A 20,926-nucleotide genomic window follows, 5' to 3' on the forward strand; every position below is an offset into this window, starting at 1 on the left:
CTATAGATTCATCAAGTTCCAATAGGTGTCGGCGCTATTAGTAGCCTTCAAAATGGCGTCTGTAACGGAGGTGCATTCCAAGCAGAGAGCTGTCACTGAGTTTATTTTGGAGAAACCCAGAGCATCGCAGATATTCACATGCTTTGTAGAATATCTAAGGAGACATGACAGTGAACAAAAGCACAGTGAGATGTTGAACGAGGCGTCTGTCGTTATCGCAGCAAGGTCGCGCAAACGTATGCGATTTCCCGGTTGCCAACCGGCTGCACACAGCTGTGATTCTTGCAAGGTTGGAACGTGGTGATACTCTTACTCGAAATCAACGACGGATCACAATCAAACACCTCGCTGTACAACTGGACATCTCTATTGGCAGTGCTGATACACTTGTCCACCACTTGGGGTACTAAAAGGTCTGTGCCCACTGGGTTCGTCGCATCCTAACGGAAGACCATAAATAGCAACGAAAGACCATCTGTGCAGAACTGCTTGCGCGTTACGAGGGCGGTCGTAACAATTAGTTGTCGAACATCATCACAGGCGATGAAACATGGGTCCATCTACGAAACGGAAACAAAACGGCAATCCACGGAGCGGCACCACACCACCTCACCTCCGAAGAAAAAGTGGAAAGCCGCACCCTCAGCCTGTAAAGTCATGGCGACGGTCTTGTGGGACTCTGAAGGAGTTATTCTGTTTGATATCCTCCCTCATGGTGCAACGATTAACTTGGTGTGTATGGTGCTACCCTCAGAAAACTGATGAAACTACTACTGTGTGTTCATCTCCACAACAACGTAGACGAACTTCTTCTACATGACAACGCAAGGCGTCATCAGCGAACTCTGAGGGACTCGTAAAACTTCATTGGACTGTTCTTCCACATACACCCTACGGCCTGGACCTCGCTTCTTCCGACCTCCATCTGTTTGGCCCAATGAAGGATGTACTCCGTGCGAAGCAGTACGTCGATGATGGGGAAGTTATTATTGCAGCAAGACGTTGGCTCTTACATAGATCAGCGGATTGCTACCATACCGACAGACAACCCCTCCACTAAGGTAGCGAAAGGCCGTTGGATTGAACGGAGATTATGTTGAAAAATAGTAGGAAATAATGGCGTGTCTTGGAATCCTGAATAAAACAAACCTGCCTTCAGAAAGAAAACGTGCTGCATTGCTTATTGAATCCCCCTGGTACGTTCTGACCAATAGGCCACTATAGAGTGTGAAACTGAACCTGAGCTTGATCAGCGAAATTTTCTCAACATTTTGGGAATGGGGAGCCGTGGTCTCCGGTGGCTTTTCACAGAGTAGTTGCATTTAGTTTGATTTCTTACCCTCTTTTATCTTTGTATTTGCACAACAGCAGTGCAGTAACACAGTGGCACAAAGACGTTGTTCTGCGCTATCCCACAGTACTTTAACGTCTTTTGGGTGTTGCATCACTTTGTGTTTAGTGTTGTACATTTTGGTGATTACATATTACAAGTTTCTGCACTGTTGTCAAGTTATTTTCAGAGAAACAAAGATAACTGCGGTAACAAACCCTCAAAAGTGTGAGCTAACTCTGTTTTTCACTGTAAAGGAAAAGACATCCTCAGAGTCATGGACACAGCGCTAGGACCAAGCAATAGCCAACACCAGTTCATGCTCCTGCTGATACAGCAACTCAACAGAAGCCGTCACTGTGTCAATGTTGACCAGCCTCCAGGAAGTTTCTATAGTTCATCCCACGGCCATGTGACAAGGGCAGACCATGGTCACTGAACCTGATCTAGACATTTCTGTGATAACACAGAGATGTAGCCCCTTGCGCTGAGCCAGTGCCTAGCGGCTGTATTTAAACCCCAGTCATGATCGGCACGGCAGGGCGACGCATGCCGCCTGCTATGTTTCAGTCGTCACCACGACTTCCAGTTAGCAACCTTGGAGCCACAAAATAAATGTCGCCGCTGCCACAGTCGTTACTGGGCCGTGATCCAAGACCAATGACTGCTCAGGCCCTGGCAGCGTACACTCTACTGTCGCCTGTCCTGAACCACTCGCCGTTGTACCTGCCATCGGCCATCCTCAGCTGTTCTCCAGGCTTCGGTCCAGAGTTAGACTCTGGGCAGCACTGCGACCTGCCACGGGTGAGAAGCTGTCACTGGCTGGCTCGTGTCCTTAGCTGAGTTGCGGCCTGCCTTGGCCATCACTGTCGACTCAGTTTCCGGTATACCAAAACACAAGAAGACGGCTCTCACCAACCAAGTAGGGGTCTTTTCTCACCATCGATCACAACATCAGTGCGAGAAGCTTTTAAAAATTTCCACAACGAAATTCTGTCTCGAAATCTGGCAGAAAACCCAAAGAGATTCTGGTCATACATAAAGCACACCAGTACCAAGACTCGATCAATAGCTTCACTGCGCGATAACAACGGTGAAGTCGCCGATGACAGTGCCACTAAAGCAGAATTATTAAACACGGTTTTTCGAAGCTCCTTCACCAAAGAAGACGAAGTAAATATTCCTTAATTCCAATCAAGAACAACTGTCAAGATGAGAAACATAGAAGTAGATATCCTCGGTGTAACAAAGCGGCTTAAATCATTTAATAAAGGCAAGGCCTCCGGTCCAGATTGTATACTAGTCAGGTTTCTCTCAGCGTATGCTGATAAAATAGCTCCATATTTAGCAATTATATATAACCACTCGCTTACAGAAAGATCCGTACCTAAAGAATGGAAAATTGCTCAAGTCACACCAATACCCAAAAAGGGAAGCAGGAGTAATCCGCTGAATTACAGGCTTATATGGCTATAGTCGATTTGCAGTAGGGTTTTGGAACATATACTGTATTCGAACATTATGAGGTACTTCGAAGAAAACGATGTATTTACACTTAGTCAGCACTGATTCAGAAAATATCGTTCTTGCGAAACACAACTAGCTCTTTATACCCATGAAGTCATGAGTGCTATCGACAGGGAATGTCAAATTGATTCCACATTTTTAGGTTTCCAGAAGGCTTTCAACAGCGTTCCTCACAAGCGTCTTCTAACCAAACTGCGTGCCTACGGAGTATCGCCTCAGTTGTCCGACTGGATTCGTGATTTACTATCAGAAAGGTCACAGTTCGTAGTAATAGACGGAAAATCATGGAGTAACACAGAAACAATATCCGGCGACCCCCAAGGAAGTGTTATAGGCCCTGTATTATTCTTAATCTATGTTAACAACATAGGAGACAATCTGAGTAGCCGTCTCAGATTGTTTGAAGATGATGCTGTCATTTACCGTCTTGTAAAGTCATCAGATGATCAAAACGACATGCAAAATGATATAGCTAAGATATCTGTTGCATGGGGGCTTAATTAAATATTATGCAAATACTTTTAATTTTAGTAGCTGACTGTCTGGTTATGCAGTCTCGTAACCGGTTGGCCCTGACTGGTATTAGTACTCAATCTGACTGCATAGAATAACAACAAAGAGTGAAAGAAAACTTCCGTTAACACAACTAATTAATTAAGTCCCCAGCAACTATAAAACCCTCGAAACAACAAAACACAAGTGTAGCTGTTCTGTGTGTGGAAGTGTGATTCAACGTACACATCTGGCACAGTTCTTTCTCAAAAAGACAAGATGTTTTATATACCATTTACACTGAATTAATTAAATAAAACTGAAATACTATACTTGCACATAGAAACCAGAATTACACTCTAATGCATGAACACAAGCCAGATGTTTTGTTGACTGAACCTGTGACCAAGAGGCATTATTCTGTAAGACATTTGAAATAAAAAAAAAAAAAATTTATTACCTTCATATGTATTGACGAAACATACACTCTGATCATTACAACATCCGCAATCGAACAGCATCGGCTGTCTAGCCCATCAGAACAACTGCATACAACATGCTCACAACTAGTCATGGCTATATCGGAACTCCTACTGCCCACTTCTCAATAAGCACTCTCCACCACGACTTCTCGACAAGCACTCTCCACTACCACATCTCAACAAGCACTGCCAGTGGAGGCGGCTGAATAATACTCTTTGGCGCAATCTCTGGCGCTGTGACTCAGTGTAGCCACCTTTCATATGTCCCTTCTCCACGGGCTAGAATTTGATGGTATTTTTGCCAGCATTGGTGGTGAAAATACCACCAAATTCGTCCAAAAAATACAGACAAAAATTAAAAAGTAATATTAATAAGTAAATATCACATAACTAAATAAATTTTTTGGCTTTGCACTGACCCTTCAATAACCTAATATATAAAATACAGTAAGGAATACAAATTCTTGCATACATATGATTTTACATAATAGTTTACACAAGTATCATGTGGTTAAACAATTCAGTCAATAGCGTCAGCAATGACGAATAGGTGCAGGTAAGAGTCTCACAACATCTCATAAACAGTAAACACACAAAAATCAGTTTATACAGATATTCACATAAAATCCTTTCAATAGTTCAATAACAAGTAGGACTCCTCAGAGTAGTTGACAGTTCCAACAGTAGCACCCAGTAATGTTGATAGGCGCAGACACCAACAAGTGACATTATCTCAGTAGAAGCAGTTCCATCAGTGGCACCCAGCAATGTTAAACAGGTGCAGACAGCAACGAGTCACATTATCTCATTAGAAGCAGTTCCAACAGTGGCACCCAGCAATGTTGAACAGGTGCAGGTAACAGTCCATAATATTCACTATCACTAATTAGACAGTTCATCAGAGTTCATCAGCAGAAATTAAACATCTCCTATTGGCACCCATCATGTTGAACAAGTGCAGGTAACAGTCCATAATATTCACTATCACTAATTAGACAGTTCATTAGCATAAATTAAACATTTCTAAGTGACACACATCAATGTTGAACAAGTGCAGGTAACAGTCCATAATATTCACTATCACTAATTAGACAGTTCATCAGCAGAAATTAAACATCTCCTAGTGGCACCCATCACGTTGAACAAGTGCAGGTAACAGTCCATAATCTTCACTATCACTAATTACACAGTTCATTAGCATAAATTAAACATTTCTAAGTGACACACATCAATGTTGAACAAGTGCAGGTATGAACAACAGTTTGCATGCACACACAATTGCTTTTACAAAATTATTATCAATCTCTTACACTAAACATACAAATAATAATAAACACACAAATGATATCAGATAATTGTCACATTAAATATTACAAATACACAAATATCAGTAAACCTATAATATTTATGGGTGTCAGTGCAAGCCACGACAAAGAAGTAAAATAATATTTACGAGATAGGTCGGTACCAATTATTTGGGATTAGGAAAGGAAAACGCACAAAACACACTCACTCATCTTTCATCCACATTAAGTACTACTGTGTAATTGAATAGTGTTAACTGTGTAAATGCAATTCTGTCAAAATTTGATGTTCGACATGTGTATCAAGTAGTAATGGCATCAGTGTGTAACAGTCAATAATAGTTAGTCAACGTCATAGTCATCATGTCAAGACCAATGTTTGCCAACCCAAATCAAAATGTATGGTTGCTGAACAACTGTCAGTGTGCCAAGATATGCAATTACTTCCTCTCTCCAAAAAAAGTATATACTGATTATTGATTTAACAAAGTGTGTGTGTAGACGATCTTCTTTCCACTTGATTGTTCTAGTCTGCTATCTTCATCCTCCTTGTTCCATATAGATCTACAAACAAAAAAAAAAAAAAAAAAAAATGCTCCTCACTTACTTTACCTCTTATCCACCGAAACTCCAATAATCATCAGCATCACATAAACTTAATACTTCAATAATACCTCTTACGTCGATACATGTAAACCTTATCATCAATATCATTTACCTTACCTCTTGTCCACCAAAACTACAATAATCATCAACTTTACACAATCTCAATACCTCAATAATACCTCTTCAATACGTCGATACGCATAAACCTTATCGCCAATATGATTTCACTTCCATAACAACTCTTTCCTCTAGTCAGTCTCCTCGAACAAGTACAGGTAAAATCCTAGTGCAAACTTCAATTTATCATCCCACGGAATCCGGAGGCACAATGTCCACACACAACCTCTGTGTAGTCCACCTGAGCCAAATCTTCTACTCATTATGAATTATAACATACATTTTGATTACCTTGTCCATTATAAAATAAAAGAAATGCATACATGACATCTAACAGCCTTTAGTTTGAATAACTCTCAGTAAGTAAGTACGAGTACGGAGTTTCAATGATCGTAATATTTCACAGTATGTACACCACTTCAAGAATCATGGCAAAACAGAAGCAAAAATGTGTAGTATTTCTTGTGTCAAGTGTCACTTGCTATTTCAATTGCTCACGAAGCATGCACTGTAATAACTGTCAATGGTCTAAAGCTAGTGTTGGTATGTCATGTCGTTAGCTTCCTTCCTATTAGCATAAATTTATACAGCTTCCATAAAACCTCCAGCTCATGGCAGTTCATTTTCTTATCTTAAAATATAAAGCACTGAGCGTAAGCAAAACATGCAATAGCGAGAAAATATACCAGTAGAGAACACAACGTCAACAAATGGATGTAGCACAATCCCTACAACGAGGCTCTGCCAAGCGAACAATAATTAATACCATAGTGTGACCTAAACTCCATGTTCGTACACCGTATATCAGCATTTCTATATACCATATTAAAGAGTAGTTCTGACAACAAACAGAAATGTGTAAATATGCAATCCATACGCAAAGCAGCAAATATATATCTTACATAATAAACAGGTCATTAGCATCGTATCAGCATAAGCAAATAAATGTTCATATGTCATCTTAATAAGTAAACATGAAGGCGCAAGCAGATACATCACAAAGTATAACCTACATACATAACCATATCAGCGCAACTACTCAGGTTACAACTATAATTTAAATAAATAAGCACAGCAGGCACATAGTAAAAAAAATGTGACATCAGTGAAAAAGCATAGCAGCCAAGCGATGCATAATATACATAAGTAACAACCCTATTCATTAATCAATCATCGTCAAAATCAGATAACACAAAGTATAAATCACGTAATCGCGAGCAGCAAATTACGTACCTAAGTGGAAATATGTTACCTGAAAAATAAACTCAATTAATAGTTACCTTTTTAATTTATTATTTTCTTCTTCGAAATTACATTCTTCCTGAAATTTCTCGATAGCAAGTCCTCTTAACGTCGGACACACACAGAATTTACCTGAAGTTCTTAAATATTTTATACAACCGTATCCTGAAAAATACTGAACGTTAATAACATAATTTATCAAGTCACTATAGCTTTATACTGAATTTAATCGGAGAAATTACATTGTGTATTTGTTCACGGCATTCGCACTGAGCGCTCGATTAGCTGTAGGTACGCGTGACGTAGGAAGTAATTGTTTGCGGTCAACGACTGCCTTGTGCGGCGCGCAGACTTGACTGTTGCTTTGAGTATGTGCCGCCGCCGGAACAGGGCGCGGTATCCTTGTACTCTCCGTGTGTTTACGTGTAACTGTCAGTTTCTCAAAAGCATGTCATTCCACAAAAATTTTAACGTTCGATATATGTAGTATTCCTTTAGAGCGTCGAGATTTAAGAGTTTCTACTTCAACAGTGTTATCATGAATAATTTTGCGAACTCTATATGGACTGTTATAAAGCAGAAAAAATTTGCGACACAAGCCTTTTCCTTTGTGAGACAAACGATGAGACTTAATTAACACCTTTTGACCAACTGACAAGGTTTTTAAACGACCAGGACGTTTAGCTGATTTCTCTCTTCTAGCAGTCGCAAATGCAATATTTTGTAGAGCCATGTTGACAACTTCAGAATGCCGCAGTTTCCGTGTAGGCGGAAAAGGAACGATTTCAGAAATGCGATTTGTCGGTGCTTTATTTTTTAATATCAATATAGGCGGTAAAGAAGTTGAATCATTAGGGAGTTCATTCAGAATGTTTTGAAAAATATGAGGATACTGATCCCAAGTTCTGTGATTCTGATGACAATAAAGTCGACACAATTTATTGATTTCCTTCATCCATCTCTCTGAAGCGTTAGATTGAGGGTGAAAAAGTGAAATGAAAATTGGTTTAATCTTACGACGCCGTAGAGTACGAAGCCAAATTTTAGAACGAAACTGTGATCCATTATCTGATATAACCTTATCAACATGACCCACTTCTTTAAGAAAATGTTTGATGAAAGCATTAGATACTGAACGAGCTTTTGCTTTGCGTGAAGGTGTAAAACACACATATTTTGATGTCAATTCCACTGCTACCAAAATGTACGCAAAACCATTAGTAGAACGAACCACTGGACCGAACAAATCGACTGCAGCCATGTCCTTTAATTTCGCTGGAATGATAGGAAATAGTTGGCGGCTTAGCCTTTTGACATAATTTGCATTTGGCAAGAACAGATCGGCAATAGTTTTCTGCACTACAACGCCGTTTTCTTATATCTCTTGAAATAAATGTGCACCTAGGCCTTTGTATGATGAGTCCGTCGCCAAACAAAAATCTTTAGATAAATCCGGGTGTGAAAGAAGTGGAGCAGCAACTAAAGCATCACGAAGTTGTTCAAATTCTGATTGAGCTTCCTCATCCCAACACCAATTAGATTTCTCTCCAGATAGTTCACATAAACGAGGTGTGGTCAAATCGTCCAATTTAACAAAGCGTCTAAGAAAATTACAGACACCAAGGAAACTACGAACATCACGTTTTGTAGTAGGAACAGCATAATTACGAATAGCGTCTAGTTTTTCTGGATCAGGAAGAATACCTTCTGTAGAAATAATATGACCAAGAAATTTCACCTGAGAACGACCAAATTCAGATTTTTCCAAGTTCACTGTAATGCCAACTCTTGCAAAAATACATAATGATGAATCCAAAATTTTGTTATGCTCACTCCAAGAATATCATCAACATATGAAGTAATATTGTCACGAATATAAACAGGTAAAATTTTGTTTAAACTACCAATGAATGCTGCAGAAGATACAGTAAGTCCAAACGGTAATTTCCGAAATCACTTTTGGGTAAAATAGTCATATCCGGTTATTCTTTACCGACTGTCTAGATAGAATGATAGTTGAAGAGTTGTTTTGATAGATTCAAAGAATAGTAAAAGAGTAGGCAGCAGTGCAGAAAACTAAAAGGGAAATAGCACCACTACAGCTCGGGGACCTGTGCACGCTACGGCACATATTCACTCAGTGTATCGAATCCCCTGAGGACTCTGATTATTCGCGTCATTTCGCGGATCAATTTCTACGATTTGCACTTGTCTCTCGGAATTTCTGTCACGCGGAGGATGCCAATTAGGTCCCTCCTGTCTGTTAGATGTAAATTCTTGGTTGTGTCTGTTATTAAAATTTCTATTTTCCTGTCTATCTGCACGACTGCTTCTTGTGTAATTTCGACTGTCACTTCTGAAATTATTGTTATATCTACTACCCTGGTTATTTCTGTAATAAGAATTTCTATTATTGTATGAATAATTTCTGTCTTGATGATACCGATTACTGTTTCCGTATGATTGATCATTCCGGTAGGAGTTTCCGTTATTATAATTGTCTGTGTAATTTCTGTTAAACCGTCTGTTATTGTCATAAGGCTGGTATCTATTGTCCTGTCTGTTTCGTATGTCATTCTCAAAATTACCCATATAACGCCCGTTCCGATCACTATCCCTTTTCTCTGAAAATCTATTGTAATTACTGTTACTGAAAAAATTGCTAGAAGTCCCGTCGTCGTTGTCATACTCAAGTTCTTGTAGCAACGTCTTAAAAGTCTCAATGTCGTCTTTACATCTTCCGGCTAAAGCAATTTGTCTTATCGATTGTGGCAGCTTAGTTAAACAAATGCGAATTAATTTAGTCAGGCTATAAGGGTTGGACAGGAATTGATTCTTTCGAATCATGTCTTCAAAGTATTCTGCCGGCGTGCGGAACTCAGACTGTTTAAAATTACGCTGCGTAATAAGACTATGTTTGACTCTGTCTTGTGTGTTTTCGGACCAATATGCCGATAGAAATGCATGATAAAAATCATTTAGATTATTACAATCTCTAATAAGTGCGCGCATGCGCGTCGTCGGTTCGTTTTCTAAATATCCACACATAAATTCCAGTTTGTGACTTAGTGGCCAATTTGGTGGAAGTGCGTACATAAATTGATCTAACCATGAACATGGATGTATGTCGTTCTTAGAATTGCGAAAGATCTTAAATTTCCGAACAGTTAAGAAGTGTTTATAGTCAAAGTTTTCGCCTCGTGGCGACAAAGACCTACCGCGTCTGTCACAGTCCCAATGTCGATTACTGTCAAGTTCGCGCGCCTGGCGCTCTCTTGTTGCTTCTCGTAAATAAATAAATTACTTTCTTCAAACCCTTCTGCTATCTGTGATTCTAAATTTCTTCTGCTGTCTTTTCCTACGATTTCGCCTTCAATTTGTTTGACTTGCTTTTGTAATGCCTCAAATTCCCTTTTAACGCGTTCATTAAATTTTACCTGATTTTCAACATGTTTATTTATGTTCTGGTACTCTTCGGTTTTTGCAAATGGCAATGGAACTGTATCATCTGAATCTCTGTCCCAATTTAAACTAAGACTTGTCAATTTATCTACAATCTCCTCAACTCTTTCCGTTAAGTCGCCTATTTGTTCGTTCTGTTTATTTACGTCTTCCGTAAGTGTCGCGACTCGGGTTTCAGTATTGACAGTATTGACGCATTTAGTAGTTAACTGTCCATACTGTTGTGTTAGGTTATTTATTCTGTCATTTGGTACGGATTCCTCGATTCTTTCACATATTTCTTCCTTATCGTGTGCACGTTGTAAATTTAACTCTGAAAATTTTTGTACTATCACGCGATCTCTTTCTTCCTATTATTGTGAGCATTCAAAATCGGTTGTACTTCTTCTCTAATTTCTTGCTTTAATTCATCTTTCATGTTTTTGAAACATGTCCCTATTCGTGAGTCTAACCGTGTTTCCATTGTTCCCATATAAATTTTAATTGTTCCTATCTCTGTTTTAATTGTTCCTATTTGTGATCCCAGTGAGTCTAACCGTGTTTCCATTGTTCCCATATCAGTTTTAATTTCAGATCGTAACTGTGATCCCACTGTTTTTAATTCAGATCCCAAATTAAATATTGCACTCATCAACTGCTCCATATTAACTGGTTCAAAATTCTTTTCGCTCCTAACATTTCCCGTAAAACTAACTTCCTTCGGCATAGCCATAAAGCTATCTGTGTTCGATACTATTCCAGAGTCTTCTGTCGTTAATCTCGTATTCTGAAAATTTTTTGATTGTGAAAAATTTTGAATTGGTTCCGGACTATTTTCCCGACTTATTAAATTGTTTTCTACTTCATTATTCATCATACTATTCTCATGTGTTGGCGAGTTCGCCATGTTAACAATTTCGTCATTCTCACTATTCATCATTTTTGCCTTTTTCATCGATCGCGTAATCATTTACAAAATATACAAAACTTGTTCCTATACGAAAATTACACACAATGACACTTTATCTCCAACAATACCATTCACACGAAAAGCTTTCCGACAAACACGATTAACGAACAATTGAAATCTTCATAATTGCACAAAATTGTCAAACCCGTATACAAGACATCAAAAATTAAATTCTGCAAAAATACCATTAGAAGGATGACAAGACAACTACAAATGTTCAATTACCAAATCTACACATGCAATATAGACTACAATTACTTAACTACAAATTGCTACAACAATACTACTGTCTGCTATTTTTACTATCAGAAGATTCCAAGGGACGATCCGAAGCAGCGGTCGCCACGTGCATGGGGACTTAATTAAAATTTTATGCAAATAATTTTAATTTTAATAGCTGAATGTCCGGCTACGAAGTCTCGTAACCGGTTGGCTCTGACTGGTATTAGTACGCAATCTGACTGCATAGAATAACAACAAAGAGTGAAAGAAAACTTCCGTTAACACAACTAATTAATTAAGTCAAAAAATGGCTCTGAGCACTATGCGACTTAACTTCTGAGGTCATCAGTCGCCTAGAACTTAGAACTAATTAAACCTAACTAACCTAAGGACATCACACACATCCATGCCCGAGGCAGGATTCGAACCTGCGACCGTAGCGGTCACGTGGTTCCAGACTGAAGCGCCTTTAACAGCACGGCCACACCGGCCGGCTTTAATTAAGTCCCCAGCAACTATAAAACCTACGAAACAACAAAACACAAGTGTAACTGTTCTGTGTGTGGAATTGTGATTCAACGCACACATCTGGCACGGTTCTTCCTCAAAAAGACAAGATGTTTTAAATACCATTTACACTGAATTAATTAAATAAAACTGAAATACTATACTTGCACATAGAAACCAGAATTACACTCTAATACATGAACACAAGCCAGATGCTTTGTTGACTGAACCTGTGACAGAGAGGCATTATTGTGTAAGACATTTGAAATAAAAATAAAAAATTTATTACCTTCATATGTATTGACGAAACATACACTCTGATCATTACAACATCCGCAATCGAACAGCATCGGCTGTCTAGCCCGTCAGAACAACTGCATACAACATGCTCACAAATAGTCACGGCTACATCGGAACTCCTACTGCCCACTTCTCAATAAGCACTCTCCACCACGACTTCTCGACAAGCACTCTCCACTACCACATCTCAACAAGCACTGCCAGTGGAGGCGGCTGAATAATACTCTTTGGCGCAATCTCTGGCGCTGTGACTCAGTGTAGCCACCTTTCACTGTGTGGTGCGAAAACTGGCAATTGACCCTGAAAAAAGAAAAGTGTGAAGTTATTCACATGAGTACTAAAAGAAATCAGTTAAATTTCGATTACGCTATAAGTCAAACAATAACCTGAATTGGAACATTCACATAGATAATATTGTGGGTAGAGCAAACCAAAGACTGCGATTCGCACCACGCTTGTCTGCCCTATTCTGGAATTTTGTTGTGCGGTGTGGGATCCGCATGAGATGGGACTGACGGATAACATCGAAAAAGTACAAAGAAGGGCAGCTCGCTTTGTATTATCGCGAAATAGGGGAGATAGTGTCAGAGACATGATACGTGAATTGGAGTGGCAATCATTTAAAACAAAGGCGTTTTTCGTTGCGATGGGATCTTCTCATGAAATTTCAGTCGTCAGTTTTCTCCTCCGATTGCGAAAACATTCTGTTGGCACCCACCTACATAGGGAGAAATGATCATCACAATAAGATTAGAGAAATCAGGGCTCGCACAGAAAAATTTAAGTGCTCGTTTTTCCCGCGTGCCGTTCGGGAGTGGAACGGTAGAGAGACAGCTTGAAGGTGGTTCATTGAACCCTGTGCCTGGCACTTTATTGTGAATAGCATAGTAATCATGTAGATATAGATCATCGTGAAGAGGCAGCCATTATTGAACTGAGACACAATCGAAGCCACGCACAATTTTTAGAGTCCCAATTAGGTAGGTAGTAACATTTCAATTTTCCACTTCAAGCTGGTATGGGCTTTATCCGCATCCATGACGATGTGTTTACTGTAATGTAAGAATTTTCATATTAAGTGGGTGCATAAGTTCGTCTTATTTCGTGTTACAGTTACTATAGGTTTATTTATCAACGGTTATTTTTTATTCGTAGTTCAGTGTTGCTGTGTGAGTTTACATATTGGCATTCTGTTGTTTGGAGATAGTGAGTAGACATCTAGACGCTAGAAAATGGGATACCAGTTCAAGAAAATGGCACGTTTCCGACATTTTTCTCTGTCTGAGTTGAAGGACTGGGTGACAGCGGTGGAGGCAGCCAGAAATATTTGCAGCAGGTATGAGGATAATGGCACTGGACAGAGTAAGGCAAGAAAATGGTTTTCTCGTTTTAAAGACGATCGTTTTGATATTAGTGACTCTCCGCGTTCAGGAAGGCCTTCGGGGTTTGATGAAGACAGTTTAAACGGATTAATCCGCTATGATCCACGTAAGTGGATTCGAGACCATTCCTATCCTGTATCGCTAATGGTGACGAGATGATAAATGGTGTCTTTATGTTAACGTAAGGAAAAGAAAGGAATGGTTGAGCCCAAACAAAGCAGAAACTGCCTGTACGAAGATCTGCGCGCAGCCACAAAAGACGATATTATGTATCTGCTGGAACAGCTACGGTGTGGTGTACCAGGAATTGCTTCTCAGAGATGTAACCATCGCTTCTGACATTTGATTTCTATTACTCCAGCTTTGGTAGACTATTGAGCGGGCCGCTGTGGCCGAGCGGTTCTAGGCGCTTCAGTCTGGAATCACGCGACCGCTGCCTCGGGCATGGATGTGTGATGTCCTTAGGTTAGTTAGTTTTAAGTACACTACTGACCATTAAAATTGCTACACCAAGAACAAATGCAGATGATAAACGGGTATTCATTGGACATATATATTATACTAGAACTGACATGTGATTACATATCCACGCAATTTGGGTGCATAGATCTTGAGAAATCAGTACCCAGAACAACCACCTCTGGCCTCTCTTGGTACGCCTGGGCATTGAGGCAAACAGAGCCTTGATGGCGTGTACAGGTACAGCTGCCCATGCAGCTTCAACACGATACCACAGTTCATCAAGAGTAGTGACTGGCGTCTTGTGAGGAGCCAGTTGCTCGGCCACCATTGACCATACTTTTTCAATTGGTGAGAGATCTGGAGAATGTGCTGGCAGCAGTCGAACATTTTCTGTATCCAGAAAGGCCCGTACAGGACCTGCAACATGCGGTCGAGCATTATCCTGCTGAAATGTAGGGTTTCGCAGGGATCGAATGAAGGGTAGAGCCACGGGTCGTAACACATCTGAAATATAACGTCCACTGTTCAAAGTGCCGTCAATGCGAACAAGAGGTGACCGAGACTTGTAACCAATGGCACCCCATACCATCACTCCGGATGATACGCCAGTATGGCGATGACGAACACACTCTTCCAGTTGCGTTCACCGCGATGTCGCCAAACACGGATGCGACCATCATGATGCTGTAAACAGAACCTGGATTCAACCGAAAAAATGACGTTTTTCCATTCGTGCACCCTCGTTCGTCGTTGAGTACACCATCACAGACGCTCCTGTCTCTGTAATGCAGCGTTTGTGTATGAGAAATCGGTTGGAAACTTTCCTCCTGTCAGCACGTTGTAGCGGCGCCAACCTTGTGTGAATGCTCTGAAAAGCTAATCATTTGCATATCACAGCATCTTCTTCCTGTCGGTTAAATTTCGCGTCTGTAGCACGTCATCTTCGTGGTGTAGCAAATTTAATGGCCAGTAGTGTAGTTCTAAGTTCTAGGGGACTGATGACCGCAGATGTTAAGTCCCATAGTGCTCAGAGCCATTTGAACCATTTTAGGCTATTGAAAGTAGTGAAGGAGAATAGATTACTGATGACGGAGATCTCTTTTATGTGTGTCTGTTTTCTTTAAGTTGTGGAAAAAGCCTACGAACTTATGCACCAGCTCAATATGATGTAATTGGGGTTTTGGGAACCAGTGTAAGATACAATGGCACAATGCATCTGATCAGTTTTTAAACATTAGATAACAGGGAGCAGTTTTCCATCCGAGGTCGTACTGTCGGCAGGTGGAGCGCGATTTTGTGGAGTTCCTGACGGCAGAAGACGTCCCTCTGCTGCGCGATCACGGTCGCCGCCTACGACGCGTGGTGAAGGCCTACCTGTGCTTCGGAGCGGCCGGCAGCATGTGGTGGCTCGTCTTCCCAGTGATATGCTTCGGCTTCACCGTGGAGGGCGTCCCGTACGAGATGGTGTTGCCATATGATGTGACGAGGCCCCTGGTATTCATTGTCAACTGGATCTTCTGCGCGATTGCCACTCTACACACGGCAGTTATGACCATGGCTTCCGACTCCTTCAGCGTCAGCCTAATTGTGCAGTTACGTCTGCAACTGCGAATTCTCAGCAGAAATTTGGTCAATGTGGCGAAAGGAGATGAGGAGATTAAACAGAAGAAGTCTGTCGGAAACGGTCATACAGGCCAAATACAGGACAGAATACGACAAAATATCCTCCACCATCAAACTATTATTAGGTAAGAATAGAGACCACTGAGAAATTCGATCTGAGGGAGAACTTAATCTGCCACTAACTTGACACAACGTTCTCTATCTCTGTGTAAAATGTAAACTTCCACTTATGGAGACATTACAATTAACAAAATCTTCCGGGATTTTATGCCATGATCGAATACATTTCACATATAAACCAAATGTTTCGTCCTCGCCTGCGGAGAGCATTTTAAAAGGGGATCATAGCTTCTTGAGTGTCCGATTCACACCCTGTCTCGCTACTGAGCGAATCATTGTGTGAATCTGACATTCAAAGAAGCTACGATGCTCCTTGAAAACATCCTCCGCAGATGAGGACGAAAGTTGTGTTTGTATGTGAAATTCATGCGACTGTACAACACAATGTATGCACTTGCTTGCATTAAACAGTCTGGCGGTTACACCGAACCGTAATGTACCAGCATTCCATATTTAAAATGGCTTACGTCGCGCTTACATTAATCTCTGACCTTATAATGTTAATCACTTAAATATGTTGCCTAAACAAATGTAATTCCGAAATATCATTAGCCTAAGTTAATTGTTTTTTGATCTTGCGCTTTTTCCGTCTGTGTATCATGCAGCGCTTAAATATGTAGAACTATAAATATTTCAAGTGTGGCAGAAAATACAGCCTGACATCTCGTAACAACAAATACGCTTATGGCCGTCTCTACTGCGCGATCCTTCATGTGATTTTAAAATCTATCATAGACTGAAATACCGACCAAGAAGCGTAATGTTTACCTAGGTACACTACCTCCAGTACAACACTCTACTCTACTGTATCCAGTTTTCCGGTTCCTTAACTTGCTGTTTCACGTTTACCACCTTCCATTACTCACAACATGAAGCTATTTCTTTTCGTATCGAAGGTCACAGCCACTAGCCGTTCTCTTAGCTTATTAGAAGAAACCGCTAGCATAATGCAATGCCTTGTCGTTAAATTCTCTTTACATTTCTCTGGATGAGAGCAGTTAGAAATAATCCAGCTGGACAGAATTCCAACAGTATTGATCCACAAGGAAGCAGATGGTAACAGACGCATTGTTTTTCAGAGATGTAACATCACTAATTTTCTGCTCCTTGCCAGTTTAACACGAAAAGTCGTTGTGGCACAAAGAATGGTTGAGTATTAGATGCCACCGAGGGCATGATATGTTTCCCATAGACACTTTGATGTATATTACACGAATTTGTGGTTCAGCATATTATTGCCCCTGTACTGAAAATACGTCTGCCACAATAGCCGACGGAGATAAATCGCAGCTTTGTGGTTTCCATGTTAGATGTATCAGGTCGGAGTTGGCAGAATAATCATCATTACAGTCTGGTAGGCATGCACGGGAGAGGTGACACTGTCTAGTCTCTGGCGTACAAGATGTGCTCCAATGTCCTGAGCTGAATCGCAAAGGTTTCTGCAACATCAGTTGTAGTGACGGCATAAGATATAAGATATTATTGGTGGTAACCTGTGTGACACATCATCCAAGACAATGGCAAATCACTTATATGAGGATCTGCACGCCATATACAGTAGCTAGTTAGTTGCGAACTCCGTAGATTACTCGAACGACTGTTTTATGGAAATGATATGGAACGAATCAGTTTACAGGTGTGAGTAGTCTTAACATTAATGAATATATTTTTGTTGTTGTTGTGGTCTTCAGTCCCAAGACTGGTTTGATGCAGCTCTCCTACTCTATCCTGTGCAAGCTTCTTCATCTCCCAGTACTCACTGCAACCTACATCCTTCTGAATCTGCTTAGTGTATTCATCTCTTGGTCTCCCTCTACGATTTTTACCCTCCACGCTGCCCTCCAATGCTAAATTTGTGATCCCTTGATGCCTCAGAACATGTCCTACCAACCGGTCCCTTCTTCTTGTCAAGTTGTGCCACAAACTCCTCCCCAATTCTATTCAATACCTCCTCGTTAGTTATGTGATCTACCCATCTAATCTTCAGCATTCTTCTGTAGCACGACATTCCGAAAGCTTCTATTCTCTTCTTGTCCAAACTATTTATCGTCCATGTTTCACTTCCATACATGGCTACACTCCATACAAATACTTTCAGAAAAGACTTCCTGACACTTAAATCTATACTCGATGTTAACAAATTTCTCTTCTTCAGAAACGCTTTCCTTGCCATTGCCAGTCTACATTTTATATCCTCTCTACTTCGACCATCATCAGTTATTGTGCACCCCAAATAGCAAAACTCCTTTACTACTTTAAGTGTCTCATTTCCTAATCTAATTCCCTCAGCATCACCCGACTTAACTCGACTACATTCCATTGTCCTCGTTTTGCTTTTGTTGATGTTCATCATGTATCCTCCTTTCAAGACACTGTCCTTTCCGTTCAACTGTTCTTCCAAGTCCTTTGCTGTTTCTGACACAATTACAATGTCATGGACTTTAATACCTACCCGGAATTTTTCTTTTGTTCCCTTTACTGCTCGCTCAATATACAGATTTAAATACATCGGGGACAGGCTACAACCCTGTCTCACTCCCTTCCCAAACACTGCTTCCCTTTCATGTCCCTCGACTCTTATAAATGCCATCTGGTTTCTGTACAAATTGTAAATAGCCTTTCGCTCCCTGTATTTCACCCCTGCCGCCTTTAGAATTTGAAAGAGAATAGTCCAGTCGACATTGTCAAAACTTTCTCTAAGTCTACAAATACTAGAAAGACAGGTTTGCCTTTCCTTGATCTATTTTCTAAGATATGTCATAGGGTCAGTATTGCCTCACGTGTCCCAACATTTCTGCGGAATCCAAACTGATCTTCGCCGAGGTCGGCTTCTACCAGTTTTTCCATTCGTCTGTAAAGAATTCGCGTTAGTATTTTGCAGCTGTGACTTTTTAAACTGATTGATCGGTAATTTTCACATCTGTCAACACCTGCTTTCTTTGGGATTGGAATTATTATATTCTTCTTGAAGTCTGAAGGTATTTCGCCTGTCTCATACATCTTGCTCACCAGATGGTAGAGTTTTGTCAGGACTGGCTCTCCCAAGGCTATCAGTAGTTATAATGGAATGTTGTCTACTCCCGGGGTCTTGTTTTCTCTGTCAAACTCTTCACGCAGTATCGTATCTCCCATTTTATCTTCATGTACATCCTCTTCCATTTCCATAATATTGTCCTCAAGTACATCGCCCTTGTATAGACCCTCTATATACTCCTTCCACCTTTCTGCTTTCCCTTCTTTGCTTAGAAATGGGTTTCCATCTGAGCTCTTGATATTCATACAAGTGGCTCTCTTTTCTCCAAAGGTCTCTTTAATTTTCCTGTAGGTAGTATCTATCTTATCCCTAGTGAGATAAGCCTCTACATCCTTACATTTGTCCTCCAGCCATCCCTGCTTAGCCATTTCATTTCCTGTCGATCTCATTTTTCAGACGTTTGTATTCCATTTTGCCTGCTTCATTTACTGCGTTTTGATATTTTCTCCTTTCATCAATTAAATTCAATATTGTTTCTGTTACCCAAGGATTTCTACTAGCCCTCGTATTTTTACCTACTTGATCCTCTGCTGCTGTCACTACTTCATCCCTCAGAGCTACCCATTCTTCTTCTACTGTATTTCTTTCCCCCATTCCTGTCAATTGTTCCCTTATGCTCTCCCTGAAACTATGTACAACCTCTGGTTTAGTCAGTTTATCCAGGTCCCATCTCCTTAAATTCACACCTTTTTGCAGTTTCTTCAGTTTTAATCTACAGTTCATAATCAATAGATCGTGGTCACAGTCCAAATCTGCCCCTGGAAATGTCTTACAATTTAAAACCTGTTTCCTAAATCTCTGTCTTACCATTATATAATCTATCTGAAACCTTCTAGTATCTCCAGGATTCTTCCATGCATACAACCATCTTTTATGATTCTTGAACCAAGTGTTAGCTATGATTAAGTTATGCTCTGCGCAAAACTCTACCAGACAGCTTCCTCTTTCATTTCTCTCCCTCAATCCATATTCACCCACTATGTTTCCTTCTCTCCCTTCTCCTACTCTCGAATTCCAGTCACCTATGACTATTAAATTTTCGACTCCCTTCACTACCTGAATAATTTCTTTTATCTCATCATACATTTCATCAATTTCTCCATCATCTGCAGAGCTAGTTGACATATAAACTTGTACTACTGTAGTAGGCATGGGCTTCGTGCCTATCTTGGCCACAATAATGCGTTCACTATGCTGTTCGTAGTAGCTTACCCGTACTCCTATTTTTTTATTCGTTATTAAACCTACTCCTGCGTTACCCCTATTTGATTTTGTATTTATAACCCTGTATTCACCTGACCAAAAGTCTTGTTCCTCCTGCCACCGAACTTCACTAATTCCCACTATATGTAACGTCAACTTATCCATTCCTCTTTTTAAATTTTCTAACCCATCTGCCCGATTAAGGGATTTGACATTCCGCGCTCCGATCCGCAGAACGCCCTTCTCCTGATAACGATGTCCTCTTGAGTTGTCCCCGCCCGGAGATCCGAATGGGGGACTATTTTACCTCCGGAATATTTTACCCAAGAGGACGCCATCATCATTTAACCATACAGTAAAGCTGCATGCCCTCGGGAAAAATTACGACTGTAGTTTCCACTTGCTTTCAGCCGTTCGCAGTACCAGCACAGCAAGGCCGTTTTGGTTAGTGTTGCAAGGCCAAATCAGTCAATCATCCAGAGTGTTGCCCCTGCAACTACTGAAAAGGCTGCTGCCCCTCTTCAGGAACCACACGTTTGTCTGGCCTCTCAACAAATTCCCC

The 20,926-nt window shown here is 40.5% G+C and overlaps 1 protein-coding gene across 1 annotated transcript in view; it reads left to right on the forward strand.

Annotated features, from left to right (window-relative positions):
• Window positions 1–20,926, forward strand: part of LOC126416974 (odorant receptor Or2-like) — a 130,589-nt gene that overhangs the window by 92,289 nt on the left and 17,374 nt on the right. The window contains exon 3 of the mRNA XM_050084856.1: window positions 15,666–16,054. Within this exon, the coding sequence (XP_049940813.1) occupies window positions 15,666–16,054 (389 nt within the window). The remainder of the gene's footprint in view (window positions 1–15,665; window positions 16,055–20,926) is intronic.

This window comes from Schistocerca serialis, chromosome 8 (assembly GCF_023864345.2).
Source record: "Schistocerca serialis cubense isolate TAMUIC-IGC-003099 chromosome 8, iqSchSeri2.2, whole genome shotgun sequence".
NCBI classification, from domain to species: Eukaryota; Metazoa; Arthropoda; class Insecta; order Orthoptera; family Acrididae; genus Schistocerca; species Schistocerca serialis.